We start from the raw sequence: 23,252 nt of genomic DNA, 5'->3' as shown, positions 1-23,252 counted from the left end.
TCAGAGAACCTTGTTGCAGATTTCCCCACTAGTTTCCTACTTTTTAAAAAAATTTTGGCTACGTTAGTTTTGTTTGTGCAAAAACCTTTTAATTTTACATCATCAATATTATCCATTATACCTTCCATGAATTTCTCTCTTTTGTTTTGTCATGAACTGTTCCCTTATCTATAGATCAGACCGGTAATTTTTTTTGTGTTTATGTGTGCGTGTTCCCCTAATTTACTTAGGATATCATCCTTTATGTCTAAATCATTAGGGCTTATCTTGATATACATCATGAAATGTTGGTCAGTGCCTGATTTCAGCCAGACTATTTCCAGTTTCCCTAGCAGTTTTTGTCAGATGGTGAGTTCTTACCCAATAGCTGACTTTTTTGGTTTTGTCAAACACTAGGTTAGTGTGCTCATTTACTTCTATAAATTGCGTGCCTAATCTGTTCCATTGATCAATCCCTCTGCTTCTTATCTATTACTAAATTGTTTTGATGACTGTAGCTTTTGTACCATCATTTTATGATCTTATGGTTCTTTATGATCATTATGATTTTAATATAATTTTAGATCTGGTACTTATAGGTTGTCTTATTTCCTTTTCCCCCTCATTGATTCCCCTGATATTCTTGACCTTTTGTTCTTCCGGATGCCCTAACAGTTAGGGCCTAACACATTCTCTAATGTCAGCCAGCCTCCCTTCCGTCTTCCTATGCAGACCTGGCCAAGAAGGATCTTACTGTGACTTTTTCTGGATTTCCCTCTCTGGATTCAGTCTTGTACATTTTCTCGATCTAGTTAGAAAAGTTTTGTGGACAGGAGCTTGGCCGCATATCTTCCTTTTTACTCCACCATCTCGACTCTGCCTTCCCACAGTTCTTTTCATGTTGTCTCCCCAATTAGACTTTTTACTCCTTGTGTGTCCTTTATACTCCTTCTTTGTGTCTCCAGCACTTAGCATAGTGCCTAGGACATGGTAGGCAATTAATAAATGTCTATTGACTTGACTGAATAATCCTATAAATTGTGACTTTAAAATGATTCATGTGACGACAGTGGTGTCTAAGGACACAAGGAGACTGCCAGTTGGCACACTTCTTTCTCTAAACAGAATGTGCTTAGATTTATAATAATCAAAAATTAATTGTCAGGTTTGTATGTACAATGAAAAATACAGAATTTTCTTTGATACCAGTAAGTGTCTTTTCTTGAAGGTGAGTGGAACGCGGAAATAGTGAAGCCCCCTCAGTGTGAGACAAGACCTTACCTCTCCTACCATCCACCACACCCCCCCACCCTGCACCCCTTCTAAATTTTTAGAAACTGCTTTGCTGAGAAAGAAGAAATAAGAAATTACATCAGTAGACAGACACCTGCAAGGTCCTGTTTATCTAGCTTTTACTCCCTTTTTGCTGAATATTAGTCCCTGGTCTCACACCTGTCTTTTTGTTCTTTGTTGTCTGTTACTGGGAAAAGATTCCGCGTTTAGAATGTAAGCTCCAAACCCAGTCAATGGGAAGAGGAGCCAGTAGGGGGTGGAGGAACTCTGTGTTAGGGTCTATATAACTTGCTTTGAGCTGTATGCCACACACGTACACTTGCTGGGGTGTGTCCTTTCTCATGAGGAAGTAATAAACTCCTTTTTGCCTTTTCTCAAGAATGATCTCTGTGTATTTTTAATGTGAGTAGTGGTCTCTGACCCACACAAAGGCCTCTAATGAAGGGGAGCCCAGTCCTTCTTGGGGAAGTCGATTTATACTTTTGTACAACCCTGATATTTAGGAGGGGCAGCTCGGTGGCACAGTGGATAAAGTGCTACTACCTTCCTGAGTTCAAATCTGGCCTCAGATACTTACTACCTGTGTGACCCTGGACAACTCACTTAACCCTGTTTCCCTCAGTTTCCTCATCTGTAAAATGACTGGGAGAAGGAAATAACAAACCACTCCAGTATCTCAGCCAAGAAAAAACCCAAATGGGTAAACCTAACCCTAACCCTAAATTTGCTTCTCTTTAATTTGTATCCACAGCTTTTTGTTCTGACCTGTTACCTCTCCAGGCTAAAAAGTCATTCTCACATGGCATGGTCTGAAAGCCCTTAACCATTCAGACTGGGCCTCCTTAGCATAATCTCCAGATCATTAGTATGCTTTCTAAAATGTGTTATGCTTCAGTCTTAGAGGGTAGTATGTAGTATAGCAGGACTGTCACCTCATTTAATCTTGAACATACCTCTTTTAATGCAGCTTAACATCACATTTACTTTTTTTACTGTCATATCCAACTGTTGTCTCATATTGGTCTCATAGTCCACTAATACAACAAATCTCTTTTCAGACAAACTTTTAACAATACCTTCCCCATATTGTACTTGTGAAGTTCATGTTTTTGTATTTGATTACTTTTCTTTGCTTTTGTTTGTATGGTTTCTTTACCATCTAAATTTGTTTCCTGTGCATCCACACTAGTCTTTTTTAGGCAACTTTTCCTTTTCCTGTTCATTAGAATTTGTGGCCATTGTTTATTCAAAATTCTGTTCTTCAATGCTACCTTTTTTTCCTGGGCTACTTTCGCTCCAGAGTTTTAATTCTTGGAACTTTATCTTTGAGTTTTCTGAAATCTTTGAAATCTGTGTTCCTAGACTCTAGGGTGCATGTCAAATCATACTTGGCTTTCTGCATTAAAGTCTAAGATAGAGTAGTCATTTCCCTTTAGATTCGCGTGATTTCCATCTCATCAGGATGTTTCCTCTTGTTGGTGAGAATCAAATCCAAAATAGGTTTTTCCCCTGGTTAATTCCTCTACATTTTGAAGGCTGAAATTAGCATTAAGGCAAGTCTCCTGACTTGCTAGCTTAGTGTGACCCTTATTATATGTTCTACTTTTGGTAAAGATAAATCTTCAGCAGATTTATAGATTATTGAAGTCTCCCATTAATACTAACAGTATCCCACATCAAATGCTTTGCTAAAATCTAGGTAGACTATATCAAAAGCATTTTATTGAGTCTAGTAACTCTTTCAAAATAGAAAATGAGAATAGTCTTTCATGACTTGATAATAATTTCAAATGATGGTTGTTTGTATTTTTTGCCTTTTAACCTGTCTTAGAAGTTGGGGCTGATTAAAACATTGATTAGTTTACATCTTTTTGGTGAGTTAATTATTCAAAGCTATAAACTTTATAGCTTTGAGGTCCTTATCAGCTCCATAATTCAGTATTAACTATTGTTATTAAGTTTGATTATTGATTAGATTTAATCATTCTTGTGATGAGTTGAACTATCTTTTTTCTTCTTCTTTACAATGTAGGCCAGGTAGGAGCATGTATCTGTCACCTAAAAAGAAGAACCATGCAGCAGACCCCTCATAGACTTATGCATCTTTTAAGGAATGTTAATAAACAGTGGATTACATTTCAGCACCTTAATTTCCTCAAACACATGGTAAGTTTAGAAGAATATTCCAGTTCTGATTTATAGAGTATGGAAAACTTGTTAAGCTGTTGTTATTAGGTATTTTCTTCAGTTTAGAAACTTTAATATTACTGCTTTGGTGGTTTTTTTCTGAAGTAAGTCTGAATTCTGAAGCATAGTGTTGAAAAATATGGCCCTGAATTTGCTAATTCATTTTGAAGAAATATTTAACTTCTGTCATAATTAGACTAAGCTAAAATAAGGAAAACCTGGATTTGGTATTCATGAGCTCTTGAGTGTTCATTTGTGAAACCTTTCCATTACTATATTCCCTTCTTTGAGCTAGATAGAACACAGATGCTTCCAATTTCCTCCCAGGAGTGGTATTTTCCACCATTTTTATAAACTACAAAGTATCAGAGGGTTTAGGTAACAAGTTTGAAGGCAAAAATTTAATGCCCTATTAAGCAAATTCATGATTTGGAATCCTGTTTTTTTTTTTTTTAACATATTCATTTAAAAAATTTTGAGTTCCAGATTGTCTCCCTATCTATAGCCACTCCTCTACCCATTGACAAGGCAAGCAATATTATATCCATTATATATCTGAAGGCATGCAAAATACATTTCCATATTTCCATATTAGCCATTTTCTCCCTCCCCCCATCCTTCAAAAGAAAGAAAAAATAAAGAAAGTGAAAAAAATATTCATCAGTCTGCATTTAAGAGTTCCTTAGTTCTCTCACTGGAAGTGGATATTATTTTTCATCATGAGTTCTTTAAAATTGTTGTGAATCATTGTATTGATAAGAGTAGCAAGTCTTTCCCAGCTCTGATCATGGTTACAGTATTGCTGTTACTGTGTACGATGTTCTTCTGGTTCTGTTTACTTTACTTTGCATCAGTTCATATAAGTCTTCCCAGGTTTCCCTGAACCCATCCATGCCCTCCGTCATTTCTTATAGCACAGTAGTATTCTATCACATAGGAGCAGCTAGGTGGTACAGTGCTGGGCCTGGAGTCAGGAAGACCAGAATTCATATCCAGCCTGAGACACTTACTAGCTGTGTGACTCTGGCCAAGTTACTTAACCCTATTTGCCTCAGTTTCCTCATCTGTAAAATGAGCTAGAGAAGAAATGGTAAATCACGCCAGTATCTTTGCCAAGAAAACCTCAAATGGGGTCACTAAGAATTAGGCATGACGCAAATGACTGAACGACAAATTCTGTCAATCATACTGGCAAATATCTCCTCAGTTTGCAATTATTTACCACCACAGAAAAGGCTGTCATAATAGTTTTTTGTGCATGGAGATCCTTTCCCTTGGGATCCTCATTTTTTTTAAAAGTGATATCCACCTTCTTAAAGCTTGTATTATTATTTACATTACATTTCCATAACTGTATGGGGGGACCAAGTTGAGGAACAAAAGAGGAGTTTTTATTTTTATTTAATAATTATGAATATTCTCAATTTATAAATGAAGAGATGCCTCAAGCTCAGTGAGGCCAAGTAATTTGCTCAAAGCCAAAAAGCTAGTAAGTCATGAACCTAAGCTCTTTTACTCCCAAGGCTCTTTTCATTCTATTTCTCGTTCAGATCCTCATCACTTTATTTCCTGGATTATAATGAGAACCTCCTGTGTTACCTCTTCTTCCCATTTCAGTTTATCCTGTACAAAACTGCTGGGATATTCCTTTTCCTACACTTTTCATTGTATCAATCACCTGTTTTAGAACCTATGGTGACTCCTTTTGGGTCAGAGCTAAACTAGCATTTGTTATAGAAGGGGTTCAGTTCCTTCTTGCTGGACTGCTATGTCTAGATAAATGTAATCTTGGCCTTTATTAAGAGAGACATAGTGAACAGAATGAGGGACATGATAGGTCAACCATTTTCTGCCCTGGTCAGAGCACATTTGGAGTATTTTCTTCAGTTCTGGGTGCCATATTTCAGGAAGAACAATGTTTGATAAACTGCATCACATCCAGAGACCAGGAACCCCATGAGATCATGGCTCTAGAGCCGAAAAGAAACTAAGAGGCCGTCTTATCCATTTCTACCTCATTTTATATAGTTGATGGGCCTAAATAATATTTTATATGAAGATCAGTTGGAAGAATTTTTCTTTGGGGAGGAGAAGATGTAGGGTAGCTTCAAGTGTTTCAAGAAACAGCATATCAAACAGGGATTAGGTTTTTTGTGCTTTACCTGAGAGCGCAGAACCCAGAGTAATAGCTGAAAGTTGAGGAGAGACAGATTTCAGCTCAGCGTATAAAATTAAACTCAAAACCCTTCCAACAATTAGACCTATCCAAAAGCTGTTTTGGAAGATACTGAGTTACTACTCCCCCCCACTTCCCACCAAGAATTAAAAAAACAAGCCATTAAGCAAAGGGAATAGACAAAAGTCAAATTACTAAGCCAGAATTTGGAAACATGAAGATTAGGATCTGGGGTGAAATAATAGTCACACAAAAATGCATAGTAATGAATGGATTAAAATGTTATTGAAAGTAAAAGGAAATGCTCTTTATTATTTGTTCTAATTAAAGATTTAATTTTGATTGCCTAAAGTAACTTTGAAAGTATTCTCTGTGTGAGTCCTGTAGTAAAATACCTTTTTCATTCAGTATGTCATGCAGTTGAACAGAAACCTCAACCAGCAAGTAAAACCCAAGCCAGAGCCAAGGGCATCTCTGTTCCTTGAGAAAACATCTTCAAATCAAGCCAAAACAGTTGTTCATGAGATCAGATCAGTTTCACTTCCCAACTTACCTTTGTCTAAAATTTCAAATCAGAAGGAGTTGAAAGAATTAGAAACGACATCAATAGTTGAAAGCTTAGGAAGAACGGGGACAGAGTCCAAAGATGAAAAGCACTGGAAAGAGATGAAACTACAACTGGATGACTTACCAGGAATTTTGGCCCGGCTGTCCAAAATCAAACTTACAGGTAAATTTCTTATTTTTATTATACTAGATCATTTCTTTATTTTCATGTTCATCTCCAGTTATATAAAGAGATAACTTTGCTTAGTATATAATAAAATAGTTTATTAAGATTGGGGCTCTTTTAATATTGTTTTTGTTTTTATTGAACTTGAATAGAAATCTGAATATGTTTTGAATTGTTTAATTTGATAGATTGCAAGGCCACTACCTAAAATTATAGTCCTTTCTGTTTAACATATTAAAAATATGTCAGCATGTTAATTCTTACTTCAGTTATATTTCTAATTCAACTTTACATTAAAGAAGCATTTGAGATAGAGGCCTGTTATATTTGAGTTTCTGTATAATAATGGGAGAATAGCTGACTGTTGTAAGTAGCATAACACTTGCTACTGGCTACCTTCAACCCATATATCTGGGTCACTAAGTGTTGTCCTAGTATGACAGCTCATTAAGGGACCTATTTTGGTCTGGATATACCCTGATGGATCTTTCCTACATTAACTTATAGTCTAGAAGTTTATTCATTGTCCCCTTTTGGATTCTAGTCCCAAACAAATTGAGAAGAGGGGAAGAATAAAATGAGAGAATGATGAATTTGAATCTTGTTCTTGGGACAGAATGGTAGATAATGAGAACATCTGAGTAAGGATTTAGCAATTGTGAAACTTCCTCACATTGAAGAAGTTTCTTCAGGTGCAATTGGCCTGAATGCAAGGTCAAATCTAATGAACCAACCAAACAGAACTTGTTTCCTCTGTGTGCTTAGAATAGGCTCTGGCTTATTTTGAAGAGAGCCCTTGACCTGAGAGGTTAACAAAAAGCCAAAGTTGCTAAGTGGTGTAAGGGCTGTGAGCATCAAGGATCTAGCCGAGGCAGTCAGACAGAAAACGGAGGAGAAGCCTCTCAGCTAGATTTAAGAAGCCAGTTAAAGGAGGAGTAAGGAAATGATCTCTCTGCCAGGGAATTTTCTGAGTTCAGGCAATGAGCAATCAAGGTTGGAATTTAATTGTGATGCTATAATAGGGAGCCAATAGATCAGATACTAGGAGGAGAAAAAGAGAAGTATAAGGGATGCCAATCCTGAGAAAGGTAAAGAAAGATGTCAAATTAATTACAAAGGATCTATCAAGGAAGATTCTGTCTGCATCCAGAGAAGAACTGATAAATAGAAGTGTGTATAGAATGATTTTATACACACACACACACACACACACACTCTCACACACATCTCTGAGTAATGGTAGCTATCTTCAGGGTGGGGGAAAGGCAAAGAAAAAAAGGAAATATGACTTTAACATATATTTAACAGTAATAGCAAGTTATACATAATAATAGATTTGCAGTTTCATATGCAATCTTTTTATTCTATATTATGGAAATGTTTGTTTTATTAAGTTCAGAATAAAATAAATTTTAAAAAGGAAACAAAAAATAAAAGAAAGTGAGTAACAAATTATATGCAGTCTTTGAGCAGGAAGATTAGTCACACAGCTGCCTAGGGACCTTTAGGAGGTTTGGCCTGAAAGTGATGATGTTGATGACTCACTGTTGAGAAGAAAGGCCATCATATCAAAATTTTCACCCCACAAAAAGATGTCCCAAGCCCTGGACTTGAGAAATGACCAGTGATGAAAGCATCACTTCTTACTACAGTGAGAGAGCTTCTTACTACAGTGCTCTGAGCATATCATCACTTATGTTAATAGTATTCTCATTTACAAAATAGTACCCCTTCAGTTATCCCATTTCCAACAAAGGTACCACCATTCTTTCAGTGTCCTAAACTAGAAACTTTGGAATGATACTTGACTTAACTCTTCTTATCTTTTTCATTATAAAGAGCATAGGTAGAATCTCATGGGCTAAAATTCTGTTGGGGATATAGAAGTATGGGTAGTTATCAAGAATGAAATTCGGGAAGAATTTTGAGGAGGAAGAAAGAAAGGCTGTCTAAAGAGTCTGAAGTGGATGCACAGCTTAGATTTTTAAAAAGCAGGTACAAGGGGACACAAGGTCAGGTGACAGAAGGAATCCAAAGTGTGTTATATGCACCTGTAAGAATAGCATCAAGAGGATGAAACTTCAGAATGAGCTGAGGTTGATAAGGAAAGCTAAGGACAACAGAAGGCAGAGCTATTGTACCCTTATTTTGCTTTCATTTTATCTGCCAAGGAGAATAATTTTTAGACTAAAAGAACAGAAGGAAGATGGCAAATAGGGAGCTGAGACCTAACATAAGTAGGGAGATAGTAAGAGAGCTTCTATTCAGGTCACCTGGTCCAGAGGAATTACTTTGCTGGGTAATGAAATACCTAGTAGCTGTGACTCCATAGCAATCTTCGAAAGATCATGGAGGATTGGAGAAGGACTAACTGATCTGATTTTTGAAAATGGAAAGAGAATAGCATCTGCAAACTACAAGTCATAGAGCTTGACTGATTAAATTCTAGAGTATCTTATTAAAGTTATGATTAGTAAATATCTTGAAAAGGAGACAGTGTTCACAAAGAACCATGGCAGGTTAATCACATTTCTTTCTTTAATGGGGTTACTAGACTGGTAGTTCAATAGAATGTTGTAGATGTTGTCAATCTAGATTTTAACTAAGAATTTGACAAAGTCACTCATGTTGCGCTTGAGGACAAAATGAAAAACTATGATTTAAATTATAATACATTTAGATACATTCAGAACTGGTTGACTGGCCAGACCTAATGAGGAGTCATTAATAGTTCCAAGTCATTTTTCAAGGTGTTCTTCATTAGAATGTTCTAGGGTTCTGTGCTTGGTCTTGTGCTGTTTGACATATTTTTCGGTGATTTGGACAAAGGTATAGATGGCATGCTTATCGTATTTATAGATGACACATACCTAGACACACTGGATGAAGTGAGGATTTTAAAAGACCTTAATAGGCTAGAGTATTGGTATGGATCTAATAAAGTGAAACTTAATAGGGACAAATAAAAGTTTTATACTTGGATACAAAACATCAACATCACAAGAACAAGATTGCAGAGGTAGAACTATATATCAGTTTGAAAAAGATTTGGAGATGTTAGTGGGCTCCAGGAGCTATGTGAGTCATTAGGGTGATATGGTTGTTAAAAAAATGGGATTTTAGAAGCATTAAATCAGGCATAGCATCCAAGAGTTAATGAGGTAATAGCCCTGCTGACTTCTGCTCCACTGAGACCACATATGCACATTCAGTCCTCTCTTCATCCACTGAAGTAATTTTCCCAAAGTGCAGCTCTGCCCAATCATGTAATCACCCAACTCAGTAGATTTCATTGGCTCCCTGTTGTCTCCAAAATGTTCTATTTGGCATTCAAAGCCCTTTATAACCTAACTTCCTCCTACTTTTCCAATCTTCTTACACATTACTCTCCACCATGTAGTGTTCAGTCCAGTGACACGGGCCTCCTGGTTGTTCCATGAACAGACATTCTGTCTCTTGACTCTGTTCATTTTTCTGGCTGTCTTCCATTCTTGGAACTTTCTCTTTACTCCATTCTGACTACTAAGGTCCCCGGCTCCCCTTTAAGTTACTGGAAGTCTTCTCTAACACTGCTTAGTTCTAGTTATTTATTTCCTGTTTATTCTGGATAAAGGGCAGCTGGGTGGTGCAGTAGATAGAGTGCCACACCTGGGGTGAGGAAGGTTTATCTTCCTGAATTCAAATCTAGCCTCAGACATTTACTAGCTGTGTAACACTGGGCAAGTCACTTAACCATTTTTGCTTCAGTTTCCTTATCTGTAAAGTGAGCTGGAAAAGGAAATAGCAAACCACTCCAGTATCTTTGCTAAAAAAATCCCCGAATGGGGTCACAAAGAGTTGGACATGACTGAAAAAAATGACTGAACAACAACAAAATATAGCTTTCTGTGTATATATTTGTTTGCTTGTTGTTTCCCCGACTAAATTGTAAGCTCCTTGAGAGCCGGGACTGTCTTTTGCCTCCTTTTGTATCCCAGCATTTAGCACAGTGTCTGGCACATAGAAGATCCTTATTACGTGTTTAGTAAATTGTTGATTGATTGATATGAGTTAGTGTGTTTAGTTCTTGATTTTCTATCTTAGGAAGTTGAGCATTTTTAGAGGATGGCAGCCTTGGTATTGAAGAATTGAGATTATTCCATGTGAAGATCATTTGGAAGAACTGGGGATGTTTAGCCTAGAGAAGAGAAGACTTTATAGAGCACCTGATACTTGTTTTTCAGCACTTGAAGGTCTAAGAGAGATTTAACTTTTTCTGCTGTTCAAGACTATGAAACTAGTAGCACTGTGCATTGAAGTATTAAAGAGATTTGTTAAGTTAGATTTTTTTCTTATTTTTTTTTATAATTAAGATTTTTTTATCCCCAGTTCACAACACTCAGTTCCACATGACCCTGAATTCCAGATTTTCCTCCCCCCACTTCCTCCCCAAGATGGCAGGGAGTCCGATATATCCTCTACATACAACTTCACATCGAACTTATTTACACAATAGTCACGTTGCAAAGAGGAATCATGACCAATGGAATGAATCATGAGAAAGAAGAAACAAAAGAAAACAAAACAAAAAAAACAAAGACCAGAACAAAAGAGAAAAAAAAAGGGAAGAAAAAAAGGCGAACATAAAGTGTGCCCCAATCTGCCTTCAGACTCCACAATTCCCTCTCTGGATGCAGATAGCTCTCTCCACCATGAGTCCCCCGGAGCTGTCTCTGGACCTTGCATTGCTGAGAAGAGCGAAATCCTCCAGTTAGTCATCATGGAATCCACACATCTGTGATTGTGCACAACGTTCTCCTGGTTTTGCTCCCCTCGCTCAGCATTACATTGTGTAGGTCTTTCCAGGCCACCATTAAGTCCACATCATCCCCACTTCCCACAGCACAGTAGTTCTCCACCACCTTCATATACCACAACCTGTTCAGCCACTCCCCATTCGATGGGCATCCCCCCGATTTCCAACTCTTTGCTACCACAAAAAAGAGCCGCTATAAATATTCTTGCACATACGGGTCCCTTTCCCACTTGTGTGATCTCCCTGGGACACAGCCCCGGGAGTGGTATTGCTGGGTCAAAGGGCATGAACGTACCTATAGCCCTTTGGGCACAGTTCCAAATCGCTTCCCAGAATGGCCGGATCAGTTCACAACAGCACCAGCAATGCAACAGTGTTCCAATTTTCCCACATCCTCTCCAGCGTTTATCATTTTCCAGTTTTGTTATTTTAGCCAATCTGGCAGGAGAGATGTGGTATCTAAGAGCTGTTCTGATTTGCATTTCTCTAATCAGTAGTGATTTCGAGCATTTTTTCATATGCCTATAGATAGCTTTAATTTCTTCCTCTGAAAACTGCCTATTCATATCCTTTGACCATTTCTCACTTGGGGAATGACTTGTATTCCTATAAATTTGGCTCAGTTCCCTGTGTATTTTAGAGATGAGGCCTTTATCAGAGACACTAATTGTAAAGATTTTCTCCCAATTTTCTGCTTCCCTCCTAATCTTTGTTGCGTTGGCTTTTTTTTATATAAGAACATTTCAATTTAACATAATCAAAATTATCTGTTTTGCATTTTGTAATGCTCTCTATCTCTTGTTGGGTCATGAATTCTTCCCTTTCTCATAAATCGAACAGGTAAACTATTCCTTGCTCTCCCAAATTGCTTATAGTATCAGCCTTTATTCCTAAATCATGAACCCATTTTGACTTTATTTTGGCATATGGTATAAGATATTGGTCTGTGCCCAGTTTCTGCCCTGCCATTTTCCAATTTTCCCAGCAGTTTTTGTGAAATCATGAATTTTTAGCCCAGAAGCTGGATTCTTTGGGTTTATCAAAGAGTAGATTGCTATAGTCATTGACCACTGCATTTTCTGTACCTATCCTATTCCACTGATCCACCACTCTGTTTCTTTGCCAGTACCAAGTAGTTTTGATGACTGCTGCTTTATAGTACAGTTTAATATCTGGTATGGCTAGGCCACCTTCCCTAGCATTTCTTTTCATTAATTCCCTAGATATTCTAGACCTCTTGTTCAAGACTTCCTATCCATTAGTTATCCAGAAATCAAACTGAAACAGGTTTACTCTCATTAGAAGTCTTTGTATTTAATTCTTTTTTCAATTTGTATGCATTTATTTTTTCCTCCCCTGCTTCCTTGTTGGAAAAAAGAAAACTCTTGTAATAACTATGCATAGTCAAAACAGATTCCCACATTAGCAGTGTCCCAAAATATGTCCCATTCTGTACCTTGAGTCTATCACCTCTTGATGAGGACGTAGATAGCATGCATCATCATTGACCCCTGGGATCATGGTTGATCATAGGGTTCTTAAGTCTTTTAAAGTTGTTATTATATAAATTGGTCTCTTGGTTTTTGCTCACTTCACTCAGAATCAGTTCATATAAATATTCCCAAGTTTCCCTGCAACTGTCCATTTCATCATTTCTTATGAGACAGTAGTATTCCATTACAATAATTTATTCACCTACCACATAAAGAGATGCTATAAATATTTTTTATACATATGTTTCAACAATCTTGTTAGCAACTACTGTGGATGTGTAAAACCAACAATAACCAGCCCACAGAATGCTGCAAGCCCAGGTTCTTTTGATCTGCTTTACTAAGGAAAGCAGCGTTAAGGGGTTAACAATCTTACTTTAATCCAACATACAAATATCATTCACTCAGCTCAGGGGGAAAAACCAGCACCCTGAGCTTCAGAGCAAATACAAGCAAATTGCAAACATCAACAGACTTTGATTCAAATCTCAATGCATAGTTACCAGAGTTTAACAAAGTCCAAACATCTGGCTTTACAAGCTAGAGGGCTCTTAACTACGGCTGCCCAAAGTCTCCACATCAGCACATCACCAAGAGTGAGAGCCCTAAGCAAATAGCTCTGTTCTCTCTTTTTATACACTCTTTAGCCATCACCAAACGTGGTCTGAGCAACCAGAACTTAAGCTCTTACTGTTGGCTCTGGTCTTAGCAGACCTTAGGACCCTGAGGGCTTCACGTCCACATAGGCTTAGCACCTAATAGATAAGGGTTTGGGCCTGGGGCTTAGCACCTAATAAGACTCAGTCAAAGACACCCAGCTCAATTGATATCACCACATATGAATCCTTTTCTTCTTTTTTTGATTTCTAGAGTATAGGCCCAGTAGTGGTATTGTTGGGTGAAAGGGTATGCAAACTTTAGCTTTCTGAATCTCTCTCTTTTATATTTATATGTACAAATATGCAATACATATGTATATATATGTACATATGTACATAGATTTCATATATATATGCAAAAAGTTCAAATTACTTGAGAATTCTCAATTATTAATATCCCTTTGATCCAGCAGTCCTACATAGGTGGCAAGCATGTTAATGACCCAAAGGTTTTATAACTTTTTTTATAACAGGCAAATTTAGAGCTCCACCTACAGTTTATATTCCTATCTTCCCATAACCCCTGTAACATTGTTCATTTCCATTTTTATCACCTTTGCTAATTTGATTGGTATGAGATGAAACCTCTGAGTTGATTTAGTGATTTGGAGCTGGCTTTCATATGAGTATTTTTAGTTTGCAGTTATTCTGGAAACTTCTTATAGAGGCAAGATGAATAAGAACCTGAGAGACAGAGTTTCTGGGTAATTTATAATCAATTTGTTAATTAGGCTACACAGCAATCAATAAATTGATGGTCAGTAGTTTCTCTCAGTAACCAAAGATACCAAGGGAAATCCTGAAATGCCTTCTGAAAGGGAACTTGCCCAACAAATGAAAATCAACCCTGATTGATGGACATTTAATGAGGAGGTGGGCTAAAAGTCTTTAGCTCCTTCTGCTGAAAATATGGCTTGATCATGAGACTTAGCAGACTCAAAGCATCTGGGCAGGGGAAGCCATCTTCATCCAGACTGCTCTAGTTAGTTTTCTCCTTCATCTGCCGGGTTGCCCTGAACTCTAATGGAGGGGACCAAGGACAAGGGGTTCCTCTTCTAGACAAAGGATTGGATTTCTTTATACTGTAAACAGAAATTAGGTCTTACAGTTGAGTGGGTTCCTGTGCAACTAAGGAGCATGTGCCTTGAGGGATAGTAGTAAATCTCATCACTCAGCCATACTGTTCAGAGGCTGACTGACCTTTTCAGGAGATGGATTTTAACAGAAATAAGAGGAGAAAGGGTAGATCACAAATGAATAGTTATTAATACAATAGTATAATATTAATTTCTCTCATTAGTTAGAATGAATAATAAATAATGAATTTATAACGAATGAATGCCCAATCGAATAAGACATTTATTAAGCACTTAATTTGTACAAAGTTTTGTGTAAGAGCTGAGGATACAAGTAGAAAAGTAAAACAGTTCCTGTTTTCAAGAAGCTCACATTTTTAATGGGTGCGATAACACATGTGGAAAATTTTCAGCTTGAAACTGTCAGATGGAAAGGTGCTGTTGTCCTTAAGCTCTGTCAAAGCAAAGTTAATGCCTCTTTTTTAGTGTCATTCCCACTGATACCAGTTTCTGATGTTGGGCCATTAACAATGCCAAAGACTTTGGTAATAAGAATTGTCTTTTCTGGGCCTTCAGTAGCTTGGCTGTAACACCTGCAGGAGCTGTTGCTAGGCTGCATCTCCAGAGGACTTGCTTTTCTAGGATGATGGCTGAGTTAGCAACATAGGCATTCCCAAAGCTGTTGGGGCCTGGTGGTCATCAGAGTCTGAGGGAGAATAATGGTCAGGGTGTTGGTGGTAGCACATGCTGCCTCCTATCTCTCTTTCAGGCGCCTTGCTACTTGAGATAGGCTGGTTTGCCTGCCCTTTGTATGGCAGTTGGTTGACATTAGGAGCTGCTTCTAGAGAAGATAGCGAAGAGGGCTGGGCTGGAAGCAGTACCAGTAACCTGCAGTGTGCTCCATTCACAGGGCTCCTTTTCTTCTCTGACTATTGGCATTTAGTCAACAGTTGTTAATGAGGATAGTGGACACCCTTTCAGCCTTTTGGAGGCTGACCTGGAAGCAGGTCTGGTAGTTTGGAGGATGCTTGTATTCCTACAAGTTCTTGGGCTCAAGGTCCTGAGCTGTCTCCACCAGGGTCTGAGGGGAGATGGTGTTCAAGGTAGTGGGGGTGACCTGATATACCCAGTATATATGTCACCTATCTCTCCCTCAGGGTGCCTTGCTGCCTCAGCTAACCTGCCTTGCCTGCCATGTGTGTGACAATTGGTTGACTGTTGATAGAGATGACTGGCCCCAACTCCACAGGAGCAGGTTCCTTGAATGACAGGTATGAAAGCTCAGCTGGAAGCAGGACTGGTAGTCTAGAGGATGCTGCCATTCCTAAGGCTCCTTTGCAGTTATAGAAACTAAGTTCAAATCTCACTTATGATAATTACAATTTCTTTGATCTCACAAGTCATTTAGCTTACTGCAGTCCACATTTTCTCATTTATAAAATGAGGCAGATCACTTTTGAGGTCCTTTCTGACTCTGAATCTATAGTACTGTTGTCTAAATAATTTGTCCATCATTGGACATATATATTTGTTCAAGTTCCCGTTAGACCTTCTCATGTATCTTTTTGGTTGAATTTGTTTTTTAGAGAACTTTGATGCCAAGATTCTTTCCTCCCTAGATAGGGTTCTCTGATTTGAACTGTATTAATTTTTTTGTGTGCAAAAGGTTTTAAAGGAGGAGGCAGAGTTGAGATAGTAGAGTGAGCGGTCACAATGGCCCAAACTCCCCCTAAAACCTCTTCTGCAGCAACCACAGAAAACGCAACAAACCAAATTCTGTGCTGTGAATCCAAGAAAAAGTCACAGTGAGTCGTTTTTCCAATGTGGGACAGCTTAGGAAAATAAACAGAGAAGCATATGGGCACTGGAGTAGGCCAACATAGAGGAAGAGCCCTGGTTGGTGGTATTGACATTAGTGGCAGAGAGCAGCACAGTGACCAGAGATGGTAAGGGGACTGAAAATCTGGGCAGAAAGAGATCCCTGGGCACCTTTGTACTAGTACTAGGTATGGGATCAGTGGCATTTAACAGCTCTTTTGCTCATTACTCAGTTCTGGTCACAGTTCCAGAGATTAGAGAAGAATAGTTGTAGTCTGCCAGCTTTCCCACATTACCCATTTATGGGTTACTGTTTCAAGGCAGAGAGGAGTAGTTTGTCAGCGGCTGTGAGAGAGCAGGGGTCCTATCTATAAAAGGAACTCTCAAATTACAGACCAGGAGTGCAGACCTCTCGGTGGATCATAACAAGTTGGAACCACTAAAAATCTACAGATCCCCAGATTGAACAGTGAAAGCAGTAGGACATAAAAGGCAGACCATGTCAGTCATCCCTACCAGAGGTGACCGGAACTCAACTCTGACATAAAGTTCAAAGTCAAAAAGTAGGCTGAAAAATGAGCAAATACAAACTTGACCATAAAAATCTACTGTGGTGACAGAGAAACTCAAGACATAAATACAAAGACAATGTCTTGAAAACATCTGCAAGCCAAACCTCAAAGAAAAATTTAGATTGGACACAACCTCAACAAGACTTCCTAAAAAAGCCAACAAAAGAGATAAAAAAGAGCAAAAAAAAATTGATTTTAAAAATCAAGTAAAAGCAGTAGAGAAAAAATTGGGAAAGGAAATGAGAGAAATCTAAGAAAATTATGAAAAGAGAATTGACACCTTAAAAAGAGGTACCAAAAGTACTGATGAAAATAACTCCTTAAAAATCAGAATTGCCCAAATGGTAAAAGAGGTATAAAACTTCATTAAAGAAGAAAATTCCCTAAAACTTAAAATTGATCAAATGGAAACTAATGATTTCATGAGATATCAAGAAACAGTGAAACAGCGTCAGAAGACTAAAAAAAATAGAAGAAAATGCGAAATATCTCAAAGGAAAAACAACTGACCTAGAAAATAGATCAAGGAAAGATAATTTAAGAATTATTAGATTACCTGAAAGCCAGAAGCAAAGAGAGTTGACAATCAAATTTCAAGAAATTGTAGAGGAATACTGCCCAAATACCTTAGAAGCAGAGGGCAAAGTAGAAATTGAGAGAATCGACTGGTTACTTTCTTGAAAGAAATCCAAAAATGAAAACTCCTTACGAATATTATAGGTAAAATCCAGATTGAGGAGAAAAGAGCAGAAGCATCCAGAAAGAAATAATTCAAATACCATGGAGGCACAGTCAGGAAGATATCAGAGCAGTCTTCCTTGATCATTTCTTGAAAGATATCTAGTCTCTTTTTTTATCATGGCTTTCAGGTAATTCAATAATTCTTAAATTATCTCTCCTTAATCTGTTTTCCAGGTCAGGTTTTTTTAATGAGGCATTTCACATTTTCTGTTTTTTTCTTTTTGATTTTGTTTTATTGTTTCTTGATGTCTCATGGAGTCATTAGCTTTCTTTTGTCCAATTCTAATTCCTTAAAGGAATTCTTTTCTTCAGTGAGTTTTTGTACCTCCTTTTCCATCTGACCAACTCTACTTACTAGGGAGTTTCCTTTAGTGGACTTTTGTGCCTCTTTTGCTATTTGGCCAATTGTTTTTTAAGGTGTTATTTTCTTCAGTATTTTTGGTGCCCCATTTATCATACCATTGTTTCTCTTTTCATAATTTTCTTGCAACACTCTCATTTCTTTTCCCAACTTTTTTTTTAATCTCTCTTATTTGATTTTCAAAATCTTTTTTGAGCTTTTCCAGGAACTTTTTTGGGAGACTGTGACCAATTCACATGTTAATTTCAAGTTTTCCATGTAGCTATTTTGGTTTTACTGTATTCTTCTGAGTTCATCTTGCTCAATTTTGTAGCCTGTTTTTTGACTTGTAACTTTATATTAAAGTTGGGCTCTGCTACTGGGGTGGAGGGAGCTTTTCTTGCTGCTGTTTTCAGAGATAGCTCTGGGGGTCTGTAGGTTTTTGGTTCTTCCAAGGTGGTATACTCTAAGGAGAGTTATGGTCACTGCTTTCCTGGCATTGTGTTCTGGCCTGTGAGTGACCACAAGTACTCTTCTCTACCCTGGAACTGTAGTCAGGGCCATGCAACCCTGCAGTCAAAAGTGTTAGTAAGCAAAGCTCCTCTTAGCTTCGGGATTAATAGGGTCACCTTAAAAAAACGTCAAAGTGAAATAATTAGAGGAACGTAATATGTATCTACAGCAAAAGATTATGACTTGAAAAACATATAAGACATGTGGAGGAAAAAATAAGTAACTTTAAATGTGAATGGATCTGGGGGTGGGGAACCTGTGGCCTTGAAGCCACATGTGCCCTTATGGGCCCTTGGGTGCAGCCTTTTGACTGTGTCTAATTTTTTCAGAACAAATCCTTTTATTAAGGGGATTTGTTCTGTGAAGTCTAGATTCAGTTAAAGGTTGTACTTGAGGACCTAGAGGGCCCCATGTGGCCTTCAGGCTACAGGTACTCTACCTCTGGATTAAGTAATCCAGTAAAACAAAAAAGAATGACAAATTGAATAAGAAAACAAGTAATTCCTCCTCCTCCTACCTGTGGTCAACCTCACAGTACAACTGGCTAAGAAGTACTATCTAAAGTGGTATTTCCAAGTCAAAGAAGTGACGTATTGTACTGAATGTGTGGCGTTCCTTGTCAGCAAAGGTTCCCTTGATCTTCCCAGGCTCAGATACCCAACTCCCCTCACTTTCTAGGGGTAAAGGTTCCTGTAGGTGGGGCTGAGGCAGGTTCTCAAACCAACTAACTACAGGGCTTGCCACTTGTTAAAGTGGACCCTAGTCTGGAGGTGTTTACTCTTCACTGGGACCAAACATCCTGGGATTTTTCTCCTGATCTTCTCAAATTGTCCCAGGAAGACCCCAGTTGTGCCTCTGTTATTTATTTTTACCCTCACTTTGTTTGCCCTAAGGTGCTATTTTATCCCTGTTGTGGGGGAAAATCTTGAGAGCCTGGAATTTTCTGACCTACCCCACTATCTTCCCAGAATCCTGGTGGAGAAAGCTTTTGATAAAATACAACACTCATTAAAAACACTAGAAAACAAGTGAATAAATGGAGTTTTCCTTAAAATGATAAGTAGTATCTTTCTAAAACTATCATAAAAGGATTGTCTGTAATATGCATAAGGTAGAAGCCTTCCCAGTAAGATCAGGGGTGAAGCAAGGATATTCATTATCACCACTGTTATTCAGTATTGAAATTGTAATGTTAGCTATAGCAATTTGAGAAGAAAAAGAAAAAAAGTATTAGAATAGGCAGTGAGTATTAGAATAATACAGGTTATATGATAGCACATTTAGAGAATCCTAGAGAATCAACTAAGAAATTGAAATAATTACCATCAGCAAAATTACACACTCACATAAATCGTCAGCATTTCTGTAGCAAGAGATAGAAATGAAAATTCCATTTAAAATAACTGTAGACAATATAAAATATTTCAGAGTCTACCTGCCATGACAAACCCAGGAACTATATGAACTCAATTACAAAATGCTTTTACTCAAATAAAATCAGATCTAAACAGAGAAATATTAATTGTTCAAGGGTGGGCTGAGCCCATATAATAAAAATGACAGTTCTATCTAAATTAATTTGTTTATTCAGTGCAATGAAACTGCAAAAAAATATTTTACAGAGCTAGAAAAAATAATAAAATTCATCTGTAAGAACAAAAGATTAAAAATAACAAGGGAATCAGTGAGAATAAAACAGTATGTAAGAAAGTGGCCTCACAATACTAGATATCAAACTGTGTTACAAAGCAGTAATCATGTAAACAATTAGTTACTAGCTAAGAAATAGAGTGGCAGACCAGTGGAATAGATTAAATACAAAATTCTCAATAATAAATGACTATAGTAATGTAATGTAGTGTTTGATAAATGCAAAGATCCAAGCTTTTGGGACAAGAACTTACTATTTTTCAAAAATTGCAGGGAAAATTTGAAAACAGTTTAGCAGAAAATAGGTATGGATCAACATCTCACACTATATACCAAGATAAGGTCAAAATGGGTATATGATTTAGACAGTATGATATCACATAAATTAGGGGAATGTTTTGGAATGGAATGGAATATTTTGTCTATCAGATAGATGTATGGATGAGGGAAGAATTTATGACAAAACAAGAGATAGAGAACATTGTGGGAAGTAAAATGGATAATTTTGATTTCATTACATTAAAAAAGTTTTGCACCAACAAATTGAATATAGCCAACATTATAAGAAAAGCAAGAAACTGGGGGAAATTCATAGCAAGTTTCTCTGAAAAAGGACTTATTTCTCATATATGTAGAGAACTGAGTCAAACTTATAAGAATATGAATCATTACCCAATTGATAAATAGTCAAAAGATATGAACAGGCAGTTTTCAGATAAAGAAATCAAAGCTATCTATGGTTATATGTGTTTTAACAATCTGGCTAGCAGCTGTTATGGGGGTGAAAGACCAACACAAGCCCAACAACAAGAACACTGCCACAGCCCAGGTTCTTTTGATCTGCCTTACTAAGGAAAGCAACGTTAAGGGGTTGACAAGTTTACTTTAATTCAGCATACAAATATCACTCACTTAGTTCAGGGGGAAAAGCCAGCATACTGAACTTCAGAGCAAAATACAAAGTACAAACGTCTACAGACAGACCTTGTCTGATTCAAATCCCAATACACAGTTACCAGAGTTAAACAAAGTCCCAGCATCCAGGTTACAAGCTGGAGGGCTCTTAGCTACAGCTGCCCATAGTCTCCGCATCACTGTGCCACCAAGAGTGAGAGCCCTGAGCAAATAGCTCTGTCTTCTTATACCATTTCAGACATCATCAACTGTCATCTCAGTGACCTGAACTTAGGCTGCTATGATTGGCTCTGGAGTTAGCACCTCCCCTTAGGACCCTGGAAGCTTCATACCCACATAGGTTTAGCACCTAATAGGGGTTAGGGCCTAGGGCTTAGCACCTAGTAAGACTCAATGAAATAAACTGAATTAATCAAAGGAAACAAAAGCCAAACTCTTCAAGGGCACTTGGTTGAACTGAGTGCTAAGAGCCCATTTTGTTTACCAACACACTCCACCCCTAGGTCCAGGATACATAATCTAATCAGCCATGGATCCTGGAACAAAATTGACCCATTATACATTGTGATCCAATTATGCAGGAAGCCAAAACATATCATTCACAACAAAGCACAAACATATCATTCAGTGTCATTCCCAAATACTTGTTTATAATACAGACATGACCCACCTCTAGGTCCCAGCAAGTTAATCGCTTTAATCAGTCATTCCCAAAATACTTGTTTACAATTCAAATGTACACCCCTAGGTCAAAGCAAGTTAATCTCTTTAGCTCATACTCATAAAGTACTTCTTGAGCATCACACTACCAATTGCAGGCTTTTTCCAGTACCCTCAGGCACAGGGATGCTTTAGTTAGTAAAGTCCTAAAGCAAACAAACAAACAAGTAGGGTTCTCCCCAAACTGCAGTTGCAGGCTTCCTCTTGGCACCCAAAATCCAAACAAAGTTCTGTTGGGGTCTGTTCTCCCCATTATGTTTCAGTCCCCGGTTCCAAGTCCTGAGGGGCGACTGGGTGATAAAGCCAACAGGGTGAGGTCCCTGGGGGTCCAAGGCACTTCCACCACCCAAACAAAAACAAATCCACCCCTCCCTCCTGGATCCCAAGCACCCCAAGTGGAAGGTACCAAAAAGGCAGACTCAGCACTTTGCTGCAAAGTTTCCATCTCGCCCCAGGGCTGAACTCCAAGCTTCTGGGTTCCAACTCCGGCTGGCCGCACCTGGCTTCTTCAGGGATCCTGATGTAGGTGGTTCCCCATCTTTGTGCTCACCTCACCAAAGGCAGCTCACTGCTCTCACCTTTCCAAAGTTCTCATGCAGGCAGTCTTCTGCTCTGTCTGGGTCAGTATCTCAGAAGCAGCTGTCTGCTTCTTCTTTGTCCTCATCAGCCCCTCCTGCCAAATCTGTAGGAAAGCCATTCTCTAAATCTCCAAGGCCATTCTCCACTCCTGTTTCAAAACTCCATATACAATATAATCTCAAGACATTCACCCTTTCAGCACAGTCCTCCAGAGCCAGGCTTATTAGCTTAAGCCCTTGGAAGAAGGGATTGTCTCCCAGGGCCCCTTCTGGGCACCTGGGAAACCACTCCCAGCACTTCCACCAGCCTGTTTTCCTTCAGGCCTTTGTTGCTCCTGAGGCTTCACAGAACCATAGCCACCCCAAGTACAATGAGCGATCCAAAAACTCAGAAACATTCAGCTACCCCAGTACCCCAGAACGCCATACTTTTCCTTTTAAAATGCAGATCCTGACCATGACTACGGCATTTGTTTCAACAATCTGGCTAGCAGCTGTCATGGGGGTGAAAGACCAATACAAGCCCAACAACAGGCACGCTAGCAGCACGCTGCAAAAGCCTGGGTTCTTTTGATCTGCTTTACTAAGAAAAGCAACGTTAAGGGGTTGACAAGTTTACTGTAATCCAGGATACAGACATCATTCACTTAGTTCAGGGGAAAAAGCCAGCACCCTGAACTTCAGAGCAAAATACAAACAAATTACAAGCATCAACAGACAGGCCAAATACAATTCGTAGTTACCAACATCTAGGTTCAGCCTGGGAGCTCATAACAAGGGCTGGCCCAGAGTCACTTGAGCCACCATGGCTGTGGGCAAGAGCTCCGGAAAATAGAAAGCCAACCCCTGGTTTTATATCTTTTTCAGGGTCAAGGGTGCGTCACACATGCGACTCACCCACGTGACCTAGAATCATCACAAAGAGGCGACTTAAACCCATGTGGTCTAAAAGCCTCTGATATCCCAAACATGTCACTCAAACTCATGTGTAAACTAGGCCCTCCCCTGAGGCAG

The 23,252-nt window shown here is 38.5% G+C and overlaps 1 protein-coding gene across 1 annotated transcript in view; it reads left to right on the top strand.

Moving 5' to 3' along the window:
• The window catches only part of LOC118847913 (protoheme IX farnesyltransferase, mitochondrial), a 127,504-nt gene that overhangs the window by 9,697 nt on the left and 94,555 nt on the right, over positions 1-23,252 (top strand). The window contains exons 2-3 of the mRNA XM_036756606.1: positions 3,305-3,438; positions 6,044-6,365. Of these exons, the coding sequence (XP_036612501.1) occupies positions 3,305-3,438; positions 6,044-6,365 (456 nt within the window). The remainder of the gene's footprint in view (positions 1-3,304; positions 3,439-6,043; positions 6,366-23,252) is intronic.

This window comes from Trichosurus vulpecula, chromosome 4 (genome assembly GCF_011100635.1).
Source record: "Trichosurus vulpecula isolate mTriVul1 chromosome 4, mTriVul1.pri, whole genome shotgun sequence".
Lineage (NCBI taxonomy): Eukaryota > Metazoa > Chordata > Mammalia > Diprotodontia > Phalangeridae > Trichosurus > Trichosurus vulpecula.
Note: the sequence above shows the minus strand (reverse complement) of the source record. Positions and strands in the feature narration are given on the sequence as shown.